Source organism: Loxodonta africana, chromosome 2, assembly GCF_030014295.1.
Source record: "Loxodonta africana isolate mLoxAfr1 chromosome 2, mLoxAfr1.hap2, whole genome shotgun sequence".
NCBI lineage: Eukaryota > Metazoa > Chordata > Mammalia > Proboscidea > Elephantidae > Loxodonta > Loxodonta africana.
In genome coordinates, this window is record NC_087343.1 from 38,894,144 (window position 1) to 38,916,348 (window position 22,205).

The 22,205-nt window shown below is 41.4% G+C and overlaps 1 protein-coding gene across 1 annotated transcript in view; it reads right to left on the minus strand.

Annotated features, from left to right (window-relative positions):
* ADAMTS12 (ADAM metallopeptidase with thrombospondin type 1 motif 12) overlaps positions 1-22,205 on the minus strand; it is a 451,387-nt gene that overhangs the window by 178,542 nt on the left and 250,640 nt on the right. The window contains exons 4-6 of the mRNA XM_064271103.1: positions 21,976-22,172; positions 17,507-17,590; positions 1,028-1,152 (exon numbers count right to left, since the gene is read on the minus strand). Coding sequence (XP_064127173.1) covers positions 1,028-1,152; positions 17,507-17,590; positions 21,976-22,172 — 406 coding nt within the window. The remainder of the gene's footprint in view (positions 1-1,027; positions 1,153-17,506; positions 17,591-21,975; positions 22,173-22,205) is intronic.

Here is a 22,205-nt window from a genome sequence, read left to right on the forward strand (position 1 = left end):
CAGAGATGTCCGCTGTCAGCTGCCACGTACAGAGAACCCATGGCAAGTTTCTCAAACTAATTTGTTTTTCTGACATGTGGTGTTCTTTTCTTCACCTTGTTCCCGCCCTCCTTTGCAGGAAAGTGCCTATTCTTAGAATATACATTCCTCTTAACATAGCCAATGGAAAACATTCTGAATAAAGAATTCAAAACATATGTTCACTATCCAGAGTTTCACATTAGTGAGTCTGTTAACTGGCCCCTCCACCGGTCTGGAAGTCAGGAGTTAATTAGACCATAGAAGCTGCCTTTAAAAACGACCAAGAGCAGGAAAGAACAGTGAGAATCTCATGAGTCTGTACACCTGGTGTTATGGATTGAATTGTGTCCCCGCAAAATATGTGTTGGAATCCTAACTCCTATACCTGTGGATCCAGAAACCCTGGTGTCGTAGTGGTTAAGAGCTATGGCTGCTAACCATAAGGTTGGCAGTTCAAATCCACCAGGTGCTCCTTGGAAACTCTACGGGGCAGTTCTACCTCGTCCTATAGGGTCGCTATGTGTCGGAATCAACTAGATGGCAACAGGTATACCTGTAGATCTAATCCCATTTGGGAATAGCTTTTTCTTTGTTATGTTAATGAGACCATATCAGAGTAGGGTGTGTCCTAAACCTAACCACTTCTGAGTTACAAAAAAGAGCAGATTAGATGTAACAGCAAGGACAAAGGGGAGGGGTGGGGATAGATGCCGTGTGGAACTGAGAAATGAAGGGATAACAGAAGCTGAAATAGACAGGGATCCGCCTCCTGAACCAACAGAGAGAGAGCTTGCTCCTAAGCTGGTGCCCTGAATTCAGACTTCTAGCATCCTGAACTGTGAGAAAATGAATTTCTGTTCTTTAAAACCACCCATTTGTAGTACTTGTGTTACAGCAACACTAAGTAACTAAGTCACCTGGCAACACTTTCACCTGCCAGCCCTCTTCCCCTTGCTTCCACCCACCCACCAGCCACCACTGCTGGGTTCCACACACTCTGGGGTACCTGGTGAGAAGGACAGCCACATCGTGATGGATGGGGTTGAGGTCACTCTTGGGGTTGATGCTCTTCTGCCACTTGCAGAAGCTGGACAGTGTCTTCTCTGCATGATGCACTATTTTCAATCCTTGCTGGAAAAAAAAGGAGAGATTGGCATGGCTGGACTCAATGGGTTCAGGGTCCATTGCAGAATCCAAGGGAGATGAGTTTCAAGGTCAGTGCCTCAGGCATTCAACAGGAACTTGGCAGAGGCCAACTTACCCCTCTGGGCTAACCCTCTGCTCTGAAGACTATCAGGACCATGCTATTCACTAAAAGAACTTGAAGAAGAGAACTCCAGGACAGAATTATCATTGGGACAAGCAGCCCTTGGAGAAAAATTTTAAATATATTAGCAAAGACCAGCATCTGTGTAAAGTTCTATTTCTAAGTAGCTTTCTGCTTTCTAAGCCAATACAATTACAAAGATGCCTTTTATTTCTAATGGAAAATGAATAGATTTTCAAAAAAAAAAAGTTTCTTCCTTCCATGAGATATTCTGCAAGGCTTGGGTTGCACTGGATGCTTCCTTGACTATGGTTTCTACCTTGGTTTGGTACCTGTGGATGAAGGGCAGAAGGTGACATACCCTCTCCAGGCCTCTAACCAGTTAGGATAATTGATCATCTGACAACAATCAAGATGCTATAGTAGATGCCCCAGACTGTAGCTTCAAGGGCTTCTGAGGCCCAACATAGCCCATGAGTAACCCATCTAAACTATGGCTCCTAGAGGGGAGAGCTTGTTTTGAATTAACTAGAGAAGCAAAAAGACATAATCAGGTCTAGAAGGACTCTGGTTTAATTTGAATTTCTGAAGGACATAAATCCCTTTCTCTTGCCCCATTTCTTCCAGGCCTATGATGGTTAATTTTATGTGTCCCCTTGGCTAGGCTATGATTCCTAGTGGTTTGGACAAATATTTGACTAGCTGCTGTTCCATAATGCAGCCTAATGTAATCAACCAGTCAAAAGAGGAGTTTCCTTAGGATGTGGTCTACCTCAAGACTGTAAATAGATATTTTGGCAAAACTCACTTTCTCTCTTGACTCTGCATTCTTCCCATTGCCTGACCTATGATTCTTGGGACAAAAGCCTGCACAAGTCTCCATCCTGACCTATGGAATTTGGACTTGTCAGCCCCTACAATTGCATGAGCCAATCCCTTGAAATAAATCTCTCTCTATATATATATCTGTGGAGGACTGGTTTCAGGACCCCTTGGATACCAAAATCTGAGGATGCTCAAGTCCCTTATAGAAAATGGCATAGTATTTGCATATAACCTATACAATACTCCCATAAAAAAACAAACCCAGTGCCATCGAGTCAATTCCAATTCATATTGACCCTATAGGACAGAGTAGAACTGCCCCATAGAGTTTCCAAGGAGCGCCTGGTGGATTCGAACTACCGACCCTTTGGTTAGCAGCCATAGCACTTAACCATTACGCCACCAGGGTTTCCAGATATTCCCATAGTATACTTTAAATCATTTCTAGATTACTTGCAATATCTAATGCAATATAAATGCTATGTAAATAGTTGTTATACTGTATTGTTTAGGGAATAATGACAGGACATGAGGCAAACAATGCTCAAACAATGAGTGCTGGAGAGAGACTGAGGATCTGTGGAATATCTATAGGGAAAGACAGAAAAAAATAGAGAAAGAGAGACATTTACTTTCAGGGATTGGTTCATGCAGTTGTGGAGGCTGGCAAGACCAAAATTCATAGGTTAGGCAGCAGGACGGAGACTTCTGCAGGCTTGCGTCCATATTCACTGGTCAGGCGGAAGAAAGAATGCAGAGTCAAGAGAAGGTGAATGTCTTGGTCATCTAGTGCTACTATAACAGAAATACCACAAGTGGATGTCTTTAACAAAGAGAAGTTTATTCACAGTCTAGTAGGTTACAAGCCTGAATTCAGGGTGCCAGCTCCAGGGGAGAGGGCTTTCTCTCTCTGTCAGCTCTGTAGGAAGGTCTTTGTCATAAGTCTTCCCTTGGTCTGGCAGCATCTCAGTGCAGGAATCTCAGGTCCAAAGGACATGCTCTGCTCCTGGCACTGTTTTCTTGGTGGTATGAGGTCCCCCACTCTCTACTTGCTTCCCTTTCTTTTTATCTCTTGTAAGATAAAAGGTGGTACAGGCCACACCCCAGGGAAACTTCCTTTACATTGGATCAGGGATGTGACCTGAGCAAAGGTGTTACATCCCACCCTAACCCTCTTTAACCACAGGCAGAGATTATGATTTATAACACAGAAAATCACAAAATGGAGGACCACCACATAATACTGGGAATCATGGCCTAACCAACTTGACATGTATTTTTTAGGGACACAACTCAATCTGTGACAGTGAGTTCTGACAAAATATCTACGTATAGTCTTGAGGTAGACCACATCTTCAGAAAATTCTCTTTTTGACTGATTGATTACATTATGGAACACCAACTAGTTGAGTATAACACATATATACATAGAGAAAGAGAGATTTACTTAGTGGTTTGAACCCACCCAGTGGCTCTTTAGGAGAAAGACCTGGCAATCTGCTTCTGTAAAGATTACAGCCTAGAAAATATTATGGGGCAGTTCCACTCTGCCACATGGGGTCCCTAAGGGTCAAAATCAACTCAGCAGGACTGAACAGCAACAACAACTAGATAGATAGATGGATGGACAGATGGACAGACAGATGGACAGACAGACACAGATAGATGATAGATAGATGGATAGATGGATGGATTTTATAGAGAGAGAGAATCATTCCTAGTACAGGGTGGATCTGACCAGGTGGATGACTACCTTTACTGCCCACTCTAATCTGGGTCTGTTCCACTGGGCTGGACCCAAGAACTTCAGGACAGTTTTTGTATGAATCTGTGAGCTTCCTTATCTCCCATTCTGGTACTTTGTTGAGGCCCACACCCAAATCAAACAAGACAGGAAGGGTTTCATTTGCCTGTTAGAGGTGTTTCCAGGCCCATCCCACCCATCCCCCAAGCTAATTAACTACTGTAGACCACCTTCCTTTCATGAAAACCCAGAAAGTTGGTTCATTATACATGAACGGTCACTGAACTGATTAGTGTAAGGGCTTCAGACAGAAGAAACAGACTCCATGATTTAATAATCATCATAGGTACATCAGCCAGCAGAACCATGTATAGTGGAGGAGAAGTCCTGGGAGAGCAGCTGGGCACTGGGAATCAATATCCAATTCATTTTGTTGTTGTTGTTAGGTGCCGTCAAGTCAGTTCCGACTCATAGTGACCCTGTGTACCACAGAATGAAACACTGCCCAGTCCAGCGCCATGCTCACAATCGTTGCTATGCAGGAGCCCATTGTTGCAGCCACTGTGTCAATCCACCTCGTTGAGGGTCTTCCTCTTTTTTGCTGACCCTCCACTTTACCAAGCATGATGTCCTTCTCCAGAGACTGATCCTTCCTGACAACATGTCCAAAGTATGTAAGACGCCATCTTGCCATCCTTGCTTCTAAGCAGCATTCTGGCTGTACTTCTTCCAAGGCAGATTTGTTCATCCTTTTGGCAGTCTAAGGTATATTCAATATTCTTCACCAATACCACAATTCAAAGGCATCAGTTCTTCAATTTTCCTTATTTATTACTTCCATGTGTGTTGATTGTGGATCCAAGTAAAATGAAATTCTTGACAATTTCAATCTTTCTTCTGCTTATTATGATGTTGCTTATTGATCCAGTTGTGAAGACTTTTGTTTTCTTTATGTTGAGGTGTACTCCATACTAAAGCTTGTGGTCTTTGATCTTTATCAGTAAGTGCTTTAAGTCCTCTTCACTTTCTGCAAGCAAGGTTGTGTCATCTGCTTAAAGCAGGTTGTTAATGAGTCTTCCTCCATTCTTGATGCTCTGTTCTTCTTCATATAGTACAGCTTCTTGAAATATTTGCTCAGCAAACTTACCATATCACCCAGAAATTATACTCAGGCATTTATCCCAGGGAAATGAAAATTTATGTTCGCATAAAAACATGCACATCAATGTTCATAGATGCTCTATTTGTAAGATGCACAAACTGGAAACCACCCAAATGTCCCTTCATGGGTAACTGGTTAAACCAACAGTGGTACATCTATATCATGGAATACCACCAGAAATTAACAGTTACAAACTATACATGCAAGAACTTGGATGGATCTTAAGAAAATTATCTTGAGAGAAAGAAGCCAACCTCAAAAAGTTACATGCTGTATGATTCCATTTATTTAAAATGATTGAAATGACAAAATTATAGTGAGGGATAACAGATTAATTAGTACTTTCCAGGGGTTAGGTAGGTGGGTGGGAGGAAGGTGGCAATGATTATCAAAGGGTAGCATGAAGGATCCTTGTGATGGACTTATTTTATATCTTGACTGTAGTGATGGTCACTCAAATCCACGTATGTGATAAAATTGCAAAAAAATTAAACACACACACATCGATCAATGAGTGCATGCAAAATTGGTGAAATCTGAATAAGGTAGGAGGATTCTATCAACATAAATTTCTCAGCTGTGATATTGTGCTAAAACTATACAAGATATTACCATTGGGGGAAGTGGGTAAGGGGTTTGAGGGATTACTCTGTATTATTTCTTACAACTGCATGTGAATCTACAATTACCTTGAAATAGAAAGTTTAAAAAATACCTGAAAAATAATCATTTGATTGACTCAAGAATGGGTGGGATGCTCGAAGATCTTATAAAGTACTTTCTTGCATGATTCTGAGTGGGTTACTTATTGATAGTTTTGGATTGAAGGAAAACTGTAGTATTTCAGGTGAGTTACCATGGGCAGGAGGAGCCCACACACTCGGATACCCATTCATGTACCCACATACCAACTCTAAAGTTGAGTCAAATTGCCTTTTTAAATGACCATGAATAGCAGATGGATCCCATAGCCGAATATTCTCCCTTAGCTCACAGAGTTCCTGGTGAGGTTACATAGCTCAAGATGAGATTTTACCCGATCTGAAAAGCTCAAAGTTTTCTTCAATATTTTCTTTAATACAGTGGCTTGCATCACCATTTTGGAAGAATTTACAGACTAATCCATGTGTGTCTGATTAAGAAAATGTGACTGTTTAGAAACATTTTCCTTGTTCTTGAACCAAATTCAATGTTAGCAAGAACATCTTCATCATGGTGAAGAAAGCAGAGTTGTTTTCTGATGTTGCAGAACATACATTCTGCCTCCAATTTCCCATGATTACAAAGAGTTCATGTCCCTGAAGGACTTCAGGAATTATGTTTCCTCTCATTTAAACAATGAGAAAATCCAGGTCATAAAGGAACAGTGCCTTAGCCAAAGTCTGACCACTTCCGCTCAGGCTCCTCTATGGACTCTTCTTCTTCAGTCCTTCCTTTGGATCATTGCTTTTCTCATTCTCAATCACAATAATCTTTTTGGAAATTACCTATGTGCTGTTGACTCCCTCATATATAACTCCTTTCTTGGAGTTCAGACTCATGTGTCCAAATCTTGATGGGCATCTTCTGGATGGTACTACAAGTACCTCCAACTCGGAATTCCCTGTCATGGATTGAATAGTGTCCACCCAAAACGTGTGTCAACTTGGTTAGGCCATGATTCCCAGTATTCTGTCATTGTCCTCCATTTTGTGATTGTAGTTTTATGTTAAAGAGGATTAGGGCAGAATTGTAATGCCCTTATCAGGTCACATCCCTGATCCAATGTGAAGGGAGTTTCCCTGGAGTGTGGTCTGTACCACCTTTTATCTCTCAAGAGATAAAAAGAAAAGGAAAGCAAGCAGAGAGTTGGGGACCTCTTACCATCAAGAAAGTAGCACTGGGAGCAGGGTGCGTCCTTTGAACCTGAGGTTCCTGTGCTGAGATGCTCCCAGACAAGGGAAAGATGGATGACAAGGACCTTCCTCCAGAGCCGACAGAGAAAAAAAGCCTCCTTCTGGAGCGAGCACCCTGAATTTGAACTTGTAGCCTACTAGACTGTGAGAGAATAAATTTCTCTTTGGTAAAGCCATCCATTTGTTGTATTTCTGTTATAGCAGCACTGGATAACTAAGACATTCCCAAATCTCTCCCTTCACATAAACCTGTATCCTTCCTTAGCTATAGAACTACCATCAACCCAGATGCACAATCTACAAATACTGGCCTTCCCTCCCTCCATATCCTGTACCCTATCTGTCATAGTGTGCTGCTAATTTTACCTCCTCTCCATCTTCACTACCAACCTCCCTAGCTCAAAACCTCATCGTTTTGTGGATTACTGCAGCATCTCTTAATTGTTCTCCTGTTTTTTTCTTGCCCTCTTAAATCCATCCTTCTCACCACTGCCAGATTGACCTAGTCAAAACAAATTGCTGCCTACATCATGGCCCATGGCTCAAGACCCTTCAAGATCTAGCCTCCAGGATGCTCATCTTCCATTTTCAAGCTCACAGATTATTCTCCAGAAATATTAAAACAGCTCTTTACCACCAGCCCCACTCCTATACACCATGCAGTTTCTCACCGGGCCTTCTTCAAACTGTTCCCTCTGCTTAGAATGCCTTTCTTCCTTCGATCTTTAATTTACTCCTTTAATCTACTCAGATCCCATTCATTCTTTAAGATTCAATTTAGGCATTTCCAGGAAGACTTCCCATTCCCCTCTCAAATATGAATTAGTTTCCCCCAATAGATTTTGTGCACACTTAGCATTTGCTGCATTTAAATTATCACATTACATATCTTTCTTCCTCCTTAGCACCTTAAGAACAAAAACTGGGGTTTATTCCTCTCCTTATCTCAGGCACTGCAGATAGCAGGTATACTGACTAAATTGAGAACGTACACCACCACATCAAGGAATGGAGGAAAGACTGAGAATATATCTGCTGAGCCAGCAAAAGAGATTAGGTTGGTGAGAGGTTTTGTGGTGAGTTAGTAAAGCAGGAAGTAAGATCTTCTACCGATTAGGGAAGAGGAAGCAAAAGGGCCAGGAGTTTAAGAATAAAGCAGAAAATGTGGAATAATCATTCTGGAACAGGGAGCTATTGGAAGACAATTATTCATGGGTCTCTTACGTTTCTTCACATCTCCAGAGCAAAGGCACTGACAGCTTTTGTTCTGGACTATCTTTTAAGGATGCCCATATAGAAAGCAGCCTTGGAAGATGGAGTATCCTTCCAGGGAAAAAGACAGATTTATTTGCTGTCCAGAAGAATAGAGATATTGGCTCCCCCCAGGGTAAAATTTTGAAAGTCAGCTTAAAACCCTCTTTAAAGGACTAAGGTTTCCTTATCTTGGGGTTCCACTACTCTGACAAAATCTCTTGTGTGTGCAGCATCCACCCAGGCTCCCCATACCAGTCTTATAGGACTTGGGTGACAAGAGGGACAGATACAAACATGAAGCTCATGCTGTCTGTTCTGCTATGAGTAATCAAGTCCTTTGTCTCTGACCCAAGAGTCTCATGTTTTTTTTTATCAGCATCCATAAAACTGCAGACACTTGTTAGCTTGCAAGCAGAGTAAAATCTTAGATCCTTCATAGTGCTTAGCAGCAATGAGGAGGAGAATGGACAGTAGATGATCAAGCAATAGTTAAAACTACATCAAGGTTAGACCATCTAAATGTATGGTCCAGGTCTCCATGGTTATTGACATTTCTAGCTGCTCAGGGAGGAATAGGGGAGAATGAAGGCTCTGAGAAGTAAAGAGATCTCAAGAGAGGGGATTATTTTTATGTACCAACTTTCCTACAATAGCAATTCTAGAAGAACCTTGAGGATAGTCACTGCTGAGGGGAAAGAAGGGGGGTCTGAAATTTGTCCTCAAATCTCGCTTGCTTGTATGCTTTCTATTACCTTTATTGTTCCACTTGTAGACCAGGAGCAAGTGCACAATTAACTGAGTTGCTGATCATTTGCTGTTGGGTCCCTTACCTGGTGTAGCATTTTCATCTATAATATGTGTCATTTAACTTAAGGGGAGTGACAGGGGCTTCAGGATACATTACTACTTTTCTGTTAAATATCATGGTTCTTTCAGGAGGCTTTAATTGAACATAATTTTTTTATCCAGTCCCCTCAGGCTCTTAATCTCCAAGGCTTATAAGGGGTTAAGTTTAAGAAACACAAGTTCATTTAGTTTTTTGAATGCACTGATCACTGGAGCCTTAGGAAGGGTAATTAGTTATGCCTGGAGACATGTAGTCTTCAGCACTCACAGGATGCAAACAGACCTCACAGAGATGATGCTGGCTTACAAAGAATATGGGGGGACTTTTTTTTTTGTACTAAACATTTCCTATGTAGCATCCTGGTAATTATTTGAGCTTGTCAAAACAAAGCCCCAACCACACTATTTTTTTTTTTTTCATTTCCTTTGGGAACAAAATTAATTAGATCCCCTTTTTTGTTCTTTCATCATTTTTTCTCATCTCATTTTCTCAGGCTAGTCCAATTCCCTTCCATCTCTCCCTTTCCTATACATTTGAGTATGTGACCTTATAGGACCAGTAGGTGACCAGGAGATAATCAGCAACATCACACAGAAATTGCCCCAAATGGGGGACAGGAAATGATGTTCCAAGAACACGGCTTTTGTTATAAATTGTTCTTTCTCTTTTTAAGCTCCCTCTATAATGAAAAACATCTCTTTGGAAAAAAATTTCTTTGGAAATTCCTGGCAGCAGCTTTTGATTCAACGCACAACCTCATTATGTACTGCTAGCCAAGCTTAGGCTCCTGGAAGAAAAAGAATTGGTAGATAAGAGGAAAGCAGTAAAAAGTTTTATTTGGGAACTTTCCAGGTGCCTAAGGGATAACTCAGTTGATATCAGAGGAAAAGTTATTTGATATTAAAAAAAAAAAATGACGAGTCTGTAAGTCTTTACCAATATTTTTGACATTTATTCTGAAGAAGCAGCAATTATACTGGTTACTAACTCATTGCCGTTAAGTCAATTCTGACTCAACATCTCATAGTGACCCTGTAGGACAGAATACAACTTCCCCATAGAGTTCCCAAGGCTGTGAATCTTTATGGAAGCAGACTGCCACATCTTTTTCCTGCAAAGTGCCTGGTGGGTTTGAACTGCTGACCTTTTGACTAGCAGCTGAGTGCTCTAACCACTGCATCACCAGGGCTCCTCATACAGGTTATTAGAAACTCACAAATCACTCTGGGGGATGCAGTAGAAACACCTGCCTGAATTTCCAAAATCAACAGGCTTTTAACTTCCGAGTCTCACAAAAGTGAATTCAACACCAAATTACTCAGTACTCAAAGAGGAAAATTCTCTGTAAGAATAGTCATCTCCTTCCTGTCTATCAGCCAGCCTAACATTCTCAGGTCCCACCCCCGATGGTCGAGTTCAGGAACACCACCAACTCCTTGGTGTTACCTACAGTCACCCTGGATCTACCTACTTGCATCCCTACTCACCTCACCCCCATCTCTATCTTGTTCTTAGAAGAAGTCTCCAAATTCTTTGTATGTCCCTAATCTTGTCCTTTAGCCTTTTTATTTTCCTTCAATGACTTCAATGCATTTCCTCATCTGTGAAATAAACATAATAGTAACAACTTTACAGGGTTGTTGTAGGCACTGAGTGATGAAATGATGATAATAAGGAGAATATTAACAACTAATGTTTATTGATTGGTTTCTCCATTCAGATGCTATGCTAAGTATTACATATATTAACATATATGATTTTCACAGCAACTCTATGAAGTAGATATTACTATCCCTGCTTTACAGAATGGGGAAATGGAGGCACAGACAAAGTATGCAACCTACCAAAAGTTATTCAGTTAGAAAGTGGTGGAACTGAATGTATTTTCCATAATGTTAAGCCACTCACAGGTGTAAGTGGGAAGACTCTATCTAGTCCCACCCAAACCCCTAGCCCAGAGGAGGAGCATACAGACCATTGAATGAATTAGTCTAAACTGAAAAGGCCTAGAAGTCCAGTTTGTGCCCAAGTCCTTGGGGGAGACTTAGAAGTCTAAAGGATAGGATTAGGGTCACAGAAGGAAAATGAGACCTCTACTTAAGACAAGATGGAAACAGGATAGGACTGGGAGCAAGTTGGCGCATATCTGAAGCCATTCTTTGTGTGCTTGGCCCATGATGTCTTAATATGTTTGACCTGTTTTTCCAACCTTGGTTTTGTGTACCTCAAAAGAAAAGACCTAAACAGAGGTCAGAAGAGACTCTGAAGCTTACTCTTGAACATTGAGTAGCTAAAGCAAAAGGAAAAAATGATGAAGTAAAAGAGCTGAACAGAAGATTTCAAAAGGAGGCTGGAGAAGACAAAATAATGTATCATGATGACATGTGCAAAGACCTGGAGACAGAAACCAAAAGGGAAGAACATGCTCAACATTTCTCAAGCTGAAAGAACTGAAGAAAAAACCCAAGTCTTGTGTTGCAATAATGAAGGATTCTACAGAGAAAATATTAAGTGACACAGAAAACATCAAAAGAAGATGGAAGAATACACAGGATCACTATACCAAAAGGAATTAGTTGACATTCAACCATTTTAGGAAGTAGCATGTGATCAAGAACCGATGGAACTGAAGAAAGATGTCCAAGCTGCATTGAAGGCACTGATGAAAAACACGACTCTGGGAATCGATGCAATTGAGATGTTTCAACAAACAGATTCAGCACTGGAAGCGCTCACTCGTCTATGTCAAGAAATTTGAAAGACAGCTACCTGGACAGCCGACTGGAAGAGATCTATATTTATGCCTATTCCCAAGAAAAGTGATTAGCCACATGCAGAAATTATCAAACAATATCATTAATATCACACACAGGTAAAATTTTGCTGAAGATCATTCAAAAGCAGCTGTAGTCGTAAATGACAAGGAACTGCCAGAAATTCAAGCTGGACTTGGAAGAGGACATGGAACCAGGGATATCATAGCTGATGTCAGATGCATCTTGGCTGAAAGCAGAGAATACCAGAAAGATGTTTACTTGTGTTTTATTGACTATGCAAAGGCATTCAACTGTGTGGATCATAACAAATTATTGATAACATCAGAGAGAATGGGAATTTCAGAACACTTAATTGTGCTCATGAGGAACCTATACTTGGATCAAGATGCAGTTGTTCAAACAGAACAAGGGGATACTGTATGGTTTAAAGTCAGGAAAGGTGTGCATCAGGGTTGTGTCTTTTCATCATACTTATTCAACCCATGTGCTGAGCAAATAATCTGAGAATCTGGACTATACAAAGAACAGGGCATCAAGATTGGAGGAAGACTCATTATCAACATGCGTTATGCAGATGACACAACCTGGCTTGCTGAAAGTGAAGAGGACTTGAAACACTTACTGATGAAGATCAAAGACCACAGCCTTCAGTATGGATTACACCACAACATAAAGAAAACAAAAATCCTCACAACTGGACCAATAAGCAGTGTCGTGATAAACAGAGAAAAGATTGAAGTCAAGGATTTCATTTTACTTGGATCCACAACCAATGCCCATGGAAGCAGTAGCCAGGAAATCAAAATATGTATTGCATTGGGCAAATCTGCTGCAAAAGATCTCTTTAAAGTGTTAAAAAGTAAAGATGTTACCTTGAAGACTAAGGTGTGCCTGAGCCAAGCCATGGTGTTTTCAATCGTTTCATATGCATGGGAAAGTTGGACCATGAATAAGGAAGACCAAAGAAGGATTAATGTGTTTGATTGTGGTGTTGGCAAAGAATATTGACTATATCATGGTCTGCCAAAAGAATGAACAAATCTGTCTCAGAAAAAGTACAACCAGAACACTACTTATAAGCAAGGATGGTAAGACTACGTCTCACATACTTTGTACAAGCTTTTAGGAGGGATCAGTCCCTGGAGAAGGATATCAGGCTTGGTAAAGTAGAGGGTAAGCTAAAAAGAAGAAGACCATCATGAAATGGATTGACACAGTGGCTGCAAGAATGGGCTCAAACATAACAATGATTGTGAGGATGGCGCAGGGCCATGCAGTGTTTCATTCTGTTGTACCTAGGGTCGCTATGAATCACAATCGACTCCACAGCACCTAACAACAACATTTTAGGCTCCAAAGCCATTGCCCATGCAGAACCTTCTACCTGGAATGTTTATCCTCACTGGCGAATTCCATCTAATCCTTTGAAACCCAAGTTAGACATCATTTTCTCCAAGTACCCTTCCCTATTTTACATGGGATCACTACGAATCAGAATCGACTTAATGGCACCTAACAACAACAACCCTCCCCTGGCCCAAAACTTACTGGGATTCCTTTTTAGTCTCATGATAGTTTTAATTTGAAATGTTTACTTTTATGTTTGTCTCTCTCAATTGACTCTAAACTCCTCTGAATCAAAAAATGGGACTTATGTTCATATTTATAATACCTGTGGCTAGCATAGCATTTGACATATGGTCAATGTACCACAACGCTTTTCTCACAGATGAGGAAAAATGGGAAATGGAGCAATGACATGACTGTCTCAGAGTTGCCTGGTTGATGATGGCAAAGCAGGGCTAGAACTCAGGTCTCTTTTCTCAAAGTGTAGTCACATCTCATTAACTCCCATGGACAGAATGCCCTTCCTGCCCAAGGCTGCTGCCTTGATGTTATTTAAGTGCTGAGATCATTACTGTTTGCTCTTGTTGGGGTGGGTGACTAGTCAAAGATATGAAGAATGGCTTGAACCGTTTTCTGGGAATCAGGAAAATAAGAATTGCGAATGACATTTCTCCAATTCTGTTGTTACCTTGTGAACCTTGTACAACTTGGAAAATCTATAAGAAGTCTGAATGACAAAGATGTTTGGCAAGTGGGAGGTAGAGAGCAATGACTTTGTACAGCAAATCATCTGTGTAGCTTTGCGCTGGCAAAATCAGGTTGGAAAGAAGATAAACAATGAAATCATGATGGGGTCAGTGGGAAAATGGTCAATCAAATTCTTTTTCAAAGAACTCCACCAGCAGCAAGACCTCAGTCCTGGTGGCATTGTTTTCCAAAAATGAGGAGCTGTGGAATTCTGAAGGGACTGATCTATGGAAGCCACATCTTGAGGCCCTGCTGTGGTACCACTTGGATTATAGAGGGTGAAAACTTTTTCTTCTCAAACCAGAAGAGCTTGTCTTTCCTTTTTTTTTTTTTTTCAGAGTCTGAAACGCTAAATCTTTTTGCATACATGTAGCTAAACATATACTCAGCCATTTTTCAATAGCAAACATTTGTACTTCAAGGTATCAAAGTACAATTTTCAAAAAGATAAAAATACATGAATACGTAGTGAGCACATGTTAAAGATGTATTGACCTCGTTAATGAGACAGAGAAGATGGCAAAGCTGGTTGAAAGGCAAATACAAGAGACTGATGCATTTATAACCCCCAAACCAAACCTGTTGCCATCGAGTCGATTCCAATTCATAGCAACCCTATAGGACAAAGTAGAACTACCCCGTAGAGTTTCCAAGGAGGGGCTGGTGGATTTGAATTGCTGACCTTTTGGTTAGCAGCTGAGCTCTTAACCACAGCACCACCAGGGCTCCAATGTATTTATAGTCAGTGGAAAAAAAAAATAACAGTGGTGTAATGTTGTTAAATTAGATACATAATAAATGAATATTCCAGAGGCAAATGAAACCACAACCTTCAGGATTATCTTCTCTGCTGGACACAAATCATGTGTACCCAATCACTTTACTACATATTAGCATCTAACTCTATGTCTGGGCCCTAACCATTAGTAAATAATAAACAAAGTTAGATTCCCATAGAATCAAGTAAAGTGATGTTAGACATTTGAAAGACACGTGGTTTGTCTTTGCTTTGCCTGGTTTCTAGGTTTTGGATAAATTTTCATAAAAATTTTCAATAATATACTCTGTTGGTATTCCAGGATACCCAAAATACATCTTGAGTGACTAGGAGAAGGCGGGGGGTGATAGGGGAGAGGAGATGGAAAGTGGATTCAGGCTCCAGAGATTACGTTTTTATCTTCTAATTGTGGAGGCTTATCCTGCCAAGGAAACAAATAAACTCTGCCTTGGATGTTTTGACTGCAGGTTACTTACTGATTGTGATCTGATTGATATTCTTCTTGGTACAGCTCAGCTGCTGGTTAAGCTCAGTAGATGACACAGGCATTTTATCAAATTGGCTGGTTTGTTGTTCATTAAATTTCACTTCATTAATTCATGTCCCAGATACTATGTTAGGTGCTGGGGATACAATGGAGAATAAGGAAACATGGCTCCTGCCCTCATGGAAGTCACATGTTAGTAGTGAAAGAGAAGAGCAAGAAAAGAATAAACAAATATACAGAAAAATAATAAACTATGAGTACTTTTTTTTTTTTACTTTGGATCCCTGGTGTCACAGTGGTTAAGAGCTTGGCTGCTAACCAAAAGGTCAGCAGTTGAAATTCACCAACTTCTCCTTAGAAACCCCATGGGGCAGTTCTACTCTGTCCTATAGGGTTGCTATGAGTTGAAATCGACTCAACGGCAACTGGTTTATGAGTATGCTATCAATGGAGCCCTGGTGGCACAGTGGTTAAGAGCTTTGCTGCTAACCAAAAGGTGGGCAGTTCGAATCCACCAGCCACTCCCTGGAAACCCTATGGAACAGTTCCACTCTGTCCTATACTGTCGGTATGAGTCGGGATAGACTCAACAGCAACAGGTTTGGTTTTGATGCAATCAATAAGGAAAGTAAACTGCATTTTGTGGTGGAGAATAATAGGTGAGGGCAGCTTCAAATAGGCTGATCACTGATGTTTCTGAAGAGGCAGCATTTAACCGGAGACCTGGAAGATGAGAAGATGGCAGCCTTGAGCAGAGCCAGGGGAGCCAGTATTTTGGACACTGGGAATGACAAATGCACAGGCATGAAACTGTAAGTCCCTTGTGTCCACTGAGCACAAAGGTAGTAAGCAAGAGAGAGAGTGACATAAATAAAGACTGGAAAGGTGGATGGAGGAACGATAATGAAAGTATCTGAAGTTGTAAGAAATTTTTATTTTGTTAAAAAAGCAATGGAAATCCATTAAGTGGTTTTGGGCAGTGAAGTAACTCAATTTGTATTCAAAAATATCATTCTATACGGAGAATATACAGGGTAAGGCTGGAAACAGGAAGGTCAGCTGGGGGTTCACTATGGTAGCCCAGGCAAGTTAAGGCCTGAACCACGTGATGATGAAGAGTGGCTGGTTTCGAGATGTATTTTGGAGGTAGGACCACTGCAGATCTTGCTGTTGGAATCGGAAGGTAAAAGAAAGAGGAATCAAGAATGGCCCCTGGATTTATGCAACTGGTGCACAGTAGCTCTGTTTACCAAGATGGGTAATATTGGTGGGTCGGGGATTGGAAAGTAGAGAGAAGTGAGATGATTTGTGCAGGGAGTAATCAAGAATTCCATTTTGGACATATTAAGTTTCCACGTTTAAGTGGATCATGATACATCCAGGTTGAGATATCAAGTAAGCAATTGGATATGAGTTTGGAGCTCAGGTAAGCGGCCTGGGGTTGTGGTATCAATTGGGAGTCTCCGTATGTAGATGATACGTAAATCTCTAAGAATAGATGAAATCACCAAGCGTAAGAGTACAGAAGGATGAGACCCCAGATCTGAGAGACTTGTGTTAGTGTACAAGAGGTAAATAAAGAGTATAAAAGGCTCAAGATTTCCATCTCGCTCCGCATCTTGAAGCCACCCAACATATCCTGACTCAGTGTCATGGATTAAATTGTGTCTCCCAAAAATATGTGTCAACTTGGCTAGGCCATGATTACCAGTATTGTATGGTTGTGCTTCACTTTGTGATCTGATGTAATTTTCCTATGTGTTATAAATCCTAATCTCTGCTGTGGTTGATGTGGCGAGATTAGATTATGTTAAAAAGGATTAGGGTGGGATACAATACCCTTAATCAGCTCATTCTTTGGACCCAGGATCCCTGGGCTGAGAAACTCCTAGACACAGGGGAATATTGGTGACAAGGACCTTCCTCTAGAGCTGACAGAGAGAAAAAGGCTTCCCCTGGAAGTAGTGCCCTGAATTTGAACTTCTAGCCTCCTAAACTGTGAGAGAATAATTTTCTGTTTGTTAAAGCCATCCACTAGTGGTATTCCTGTTATAGCAGCACTAGATAACTAAGATACTTAATCTGTTTCTACTATGGGACATTCTTATTGATTGCTATAAGTCTGATTTGTGTGTTACTGGCCATGTGATTCCAGCTATGCATATCCTACAAACAACCCCATCTCCCATTCTACATCACAGAACCTCCAAGCAGTATATGCTGTTTTCCTTCTCCATGGGTTTCCAAACACCCTTCAGGCACCCCTTTTCTGGTCCATCAAGAAGTCTCCTGAAGAACAGGAGAAGGAAGTGCACGGCTACAGGCCAGAAGAACAGAAGGGAAACTGCTCCTTACCTCTTCTTCTTCAAGTAGAATGAGCCGAACCACAACAATGTGAATTGCATTGCCAATGCTCGGATTGTGGAACAACCCAGTTACCTAGAGTGAGAAAAGAAAACCCATTAGCTCCAAATGAATACATGACGATGCCAAAATCAAAAATGAAAATCATTTGCCCTTGAGTCAATTCTTGTTTGTTGTTGTTGTCTTTTTTTTTTTTTTTAACTTTTTATTGTGCTTTAGGTAAACGTTTACAGAACAAATCAGTTTCCCATTCCATAGTTTGTACATGAAGTGTTTCATGACATTGGTTGCATTTCCCACAATGTGTCAGCACTCTCCCCATTTCTGCTCTGGGTTCCCCATTTCCTTTCATTAGGATTTTCCACCCCTTCCTGCCTTCTCATCTTTGCTTTTGGGCAAATGCTGTCCTTTTGATCTTATATAATTGATTGTTCCAAGGAACACATTCCTCTTGGGTGTTATTGTTTATTTTATGGGCCTGTTTATTGTTTGGCTGAAATGTGGTGGCTGGGAATGGCTTCAGCTCCAGGTCAGAAGGATGTCTTAGGGCCATAGTCCCAGGGGTCCTCCAGTCTCTGTCAGCCACCCTTGAGTCAATTCTGTCTCATGGTGACCTCATGTGTTACAGAATAGAACTGCTCCAGAGGGTTTTCTTTGCTGTAATCCTTATGGAAGCTGATCACCAGGCCTTTCTCCTGAAAAGCTGCTGGGTGGATTTGAACTGCCAATCTTTAGGTTAGTAGTCAAGGCAAACCATTTACACCACCCAGGGACCTATATGGATGCCAGAGGAGAAAAAGACAGCAATGTAACTCACTTCAAAAGGGTTAGTTTTTAGGTCAGGAGTTTTTGGTGGCGATCAAATAAGAATAAGGTATGCCCATGGCTTGATCCATATTATGACAACTGGCATAACAGTTAAGTATTCGGCTGCTAATAATAAGATTGACAGTTCGAACCCACCTAGCGGCTCTGCAGGAGAAAGACCTGGCAGTTTGCTCCTGTAAAGATTACAGCCTAGAAAACCCTATGGGGCAGTTCTATTCTGTCACATGGGGTTGCTACGATTCTAAAATCGACTCAATAGCATCTATGGACAACAATAGCTGATGTGGGAGTAAGCTGCTCTTCTAAAGAAAAACCTTTCCAGGGTAATGAATTGGCTGTGTGCTTGAGGGATTTCTTCTGTTTATCTCTCTTTTATTCTCAGTTACTTGAACAGGAGAACTTTAGTAGAGGGACTAAAAGATCTTTAACAAAATATCCTACATGATTTTCATTCTCTTTGTGATTAGTGTCATTTGCCAGCAACCAATTTATCTGCAACCATAATTTTTTCCTAATAGAAAATAATGAGGCATCTGTAAAATTAAATAATCTCAGCCCTGAGGAAACTAAAACTAGCTCTTCTCAGCCAGAAGGAAGGAAGGAAAAGAAAGGAAAGAAGTCAGCCTGAGCTGATATTTGATTAGTGAGTCAACACCGGCATCGGGGAGACAGCCTCCTTACACAGGATCTGGTAATTTGCATGAGGATGACCATGAACTCAGGAGTTCATTTTCTGGTTCTTTAGAGAAATCAAGAGCTTTATACCTCTGCCCAAATAATGTTGTACTCACAGCTCTTTCCTCCTTAGACAGAGCTGGAGATCCATGACTCTGCGGCCCCCTGAACTCACAGGGCAAGTCTATTTCACTGATATCTGTGCGTTTGAAATGCCTTACAACATTTTTTTCCTGATGTCTTCACTATTCATTTTCATTATAAGTAGTTTGAAGCACCAAGGGATGCAGTAGTCATGCTCTTTAAACTTAAACTGTCTTTACTTTTAATATTCAATCTGCTTGGTAAACCTTCCCTCCCTTTGTTTATATGGAGAACAACAACAACAAAACAAAACCACACGCTGTCGATTCGATTCTGACTCATGGTGACCCCATGTGTGTCAGAATAAAACTGTACTCTATAGGGTTTTCAATGGATGTTTTTTTGAAAAAGTAGGTCACCAGGCCTTTCTTCCATGGTACCTCTGGGTGGACTCCAACCTCCCACCATTCAGTTAGCAGCCTAAAAAAATTAATCTTTTTGCACCACCCAAGGATTCTTATATAGGGAAAACCAAAAGCCAAACTCATTGCTGTCAAGTCAACTCTGACTCATGGCGACCCCAGGTGTTACAGCATAGAACTGCTCCATAGGGTTTTCTTGGCTGTAATCTTTATAGTAGCTGAAGGGAGAACTGAAAAATGATTCAGGCGTTGCTGTGGTTTCCCCTCTTGGCCCCTAGAGGGCGTGAAGTTTCCATTCCTCAGTATGAGGGTCTTGGTTGGAATGTTAAGGTGAAGTACTTTCCAGGCAGTGGCTTCACTAGGGATGGTGTCACCCAATGTGATAGCTTATGATGTCACACTGCCCTGCCCCCCAGGCCTCCCCGCAGCTCCTCCCCTTTCCCATTGGCCAAGGCAGACTGTCCTCTTTGCCCAATGGTAGGTACCATGGCCTGGCTGCCTGTACCCTGACTGGTGGGTGACAGGGAGGGGGAGACGACAAGTTACTGCACTGGTGACAACAACCCTGGTGATACCACTGCCTTGACGGCCTCTCTCCTGCTGCTGCCACTGCAGACCTTAAGGTCATTTTGGTGTCACTCCCTCTGACAGCGTCAGGGGGTTCAGTCTGCAACCCCTATTGATGCTACTGTTTTCAGAAGCCCTGATGGAGCAGTGGCTAAGCATTCAGCTGCTAACCAAAAGGTTGGCAGTTCAAATTCACCACCTGCTCCTTGGAAACCTTATGGGGCAGTTCTACTCTGTTCTATAGGGTTGCTGTGAGTTAGAATCTACTTAACGGCAATGGGTTTCAATTTTTTTGGTTATTAAAGGATCAACTGCACAGCATATCTTCCGGATTTTTCTTTTTGGAGATGAACCTTCTTTGGAGTCTCCATTCTCCCCTTTGAGAGTAAGAGAAGCCTATCTTGCTTGAGAGGAGCCCTGGTGGCTCAGTGGTTAAGCACTTGGCTACTAACTGAAAAGTCAGTGGTTCAAACTCACCAGCTGCTCAGCTGGAAAAAGATGTGGCAGTCTGTTTCCATAAAGATTACAGCCTTGGAAACCCTGTGAAGCAGTTCTACTCTGTCCTATGAGGTCACTATGAGTTGGAATCAATTTGATGGCATTTTTTTTTTTTTTTTGTATCCTGCTTGGAAGAAGGCACTCTGCCTTTCCATGCTGTTACTCTTCCCTTGGGGTCATAAACAGGGCAAATCCCAGAAAAGGGAAGGAATTCGGTCCTCTGGGTAACCAAAGCCAAGTTACATCAGAATCATCTGAGAAGCTTTTTAAAGTACGTAGATTCTTGGGGTTCAGTCCCAAAGGTCTGATTAGGCCTGAGATGAGACCTAATATAAAGCTAACACTCTTTGCTTTACCCTGATGTCCAGCTATGTTTGGGAACATTGCAAGTCTTCTCTGTCTAGGCAATGCTTAGTAGGTTCTTTTCAACCTTGGCTACCCATCAGAATTTCCTGAGGGCTTTTAAAACTCCAGATGACCAGGCCAGAGTCTGACCAATTGAATCAAAGTCTCTAGGGTTGGCACCCAAGACATCAGTATCTTTATAGAGGAAGGAGAAGAATTTTTGTGGTTTCCCTAGCTTAATACATTAGAAAAAGAATGCAGATAATATTTTAAAGAGGATCACCGATAAGGTAAAATTGTTGTTTTACCTTGCATCTTCTTTGGGGATCACTTGTTGAATGGCCAGAACTGCTAATCAAGAATTCAGGGAATCTCAGGCACATATTTCCCCCCATCTTGATTAGACTACCACCCTCCTTGGGAAGGTAGAGAACACCAATAACGCTATGAGGAAGCTTGAAACCAGAGTTCATTAAGTTTATTCGAACTCTACCTTTAACCACCTTGGCGAATCATGTTCTAATTCTTTGCCTCAGTTTATCTATTTGTGCATAACCTAAGACAGGTGAGACAAAGTCATACTAGAAGGATGGAGTCACTTAGTAAATACCTAGTGTTGCTGTTGTGTGCCATTGAGTCAATTCTGGCTCATAGCAACCCTATATGACAGAGTAGAACTGCCCCCATCAGGTTTCCTAGGCTGTAATCTTTACAGAAGCAGATCACCAGGTCTTTTCTCCTGAGGAGCCACTGGGTGAATTTGAACCACCAACCTTTCTGTTAGCAGCCAAGCACTTAACCACTGGGTCCCCAGGGCTCCTTAAATACTTAGTAGAAATATGTAAATGTAAATTAAAAATTATCCTAGCATACACATTTTGATAAGGGAAAGACTAATTTGTCTTGAATTTCTCAGGCAAGGAATAAATTCATGTATAAATAAAAAGAAGCTAAAAGGGCACAAAAGATTTGTTTTTTGAGGCGGGTGCCATCTCTAATGACATCTATTTCCCACTGCTCACCCCATGCAGTCCGGCATACCATATTCATGATGGTGAGGATATAGGATTCCACATTCTCACTCCCATGATACTCAATCATCTTCGTGTCGGCCACCACTAGAGTCTCCACCCATCTCTCTTTGCTGATGGAACGCCGAGAGATGGTTCTGCTTGGCAAGTGGTTCCTCTCCCACTTCTCCCTCTGGAGCTCTTGCTTCTGGAAAATACCGGAACTGTCTAGAAATTAAACAGAAGATAGTGGGATACATC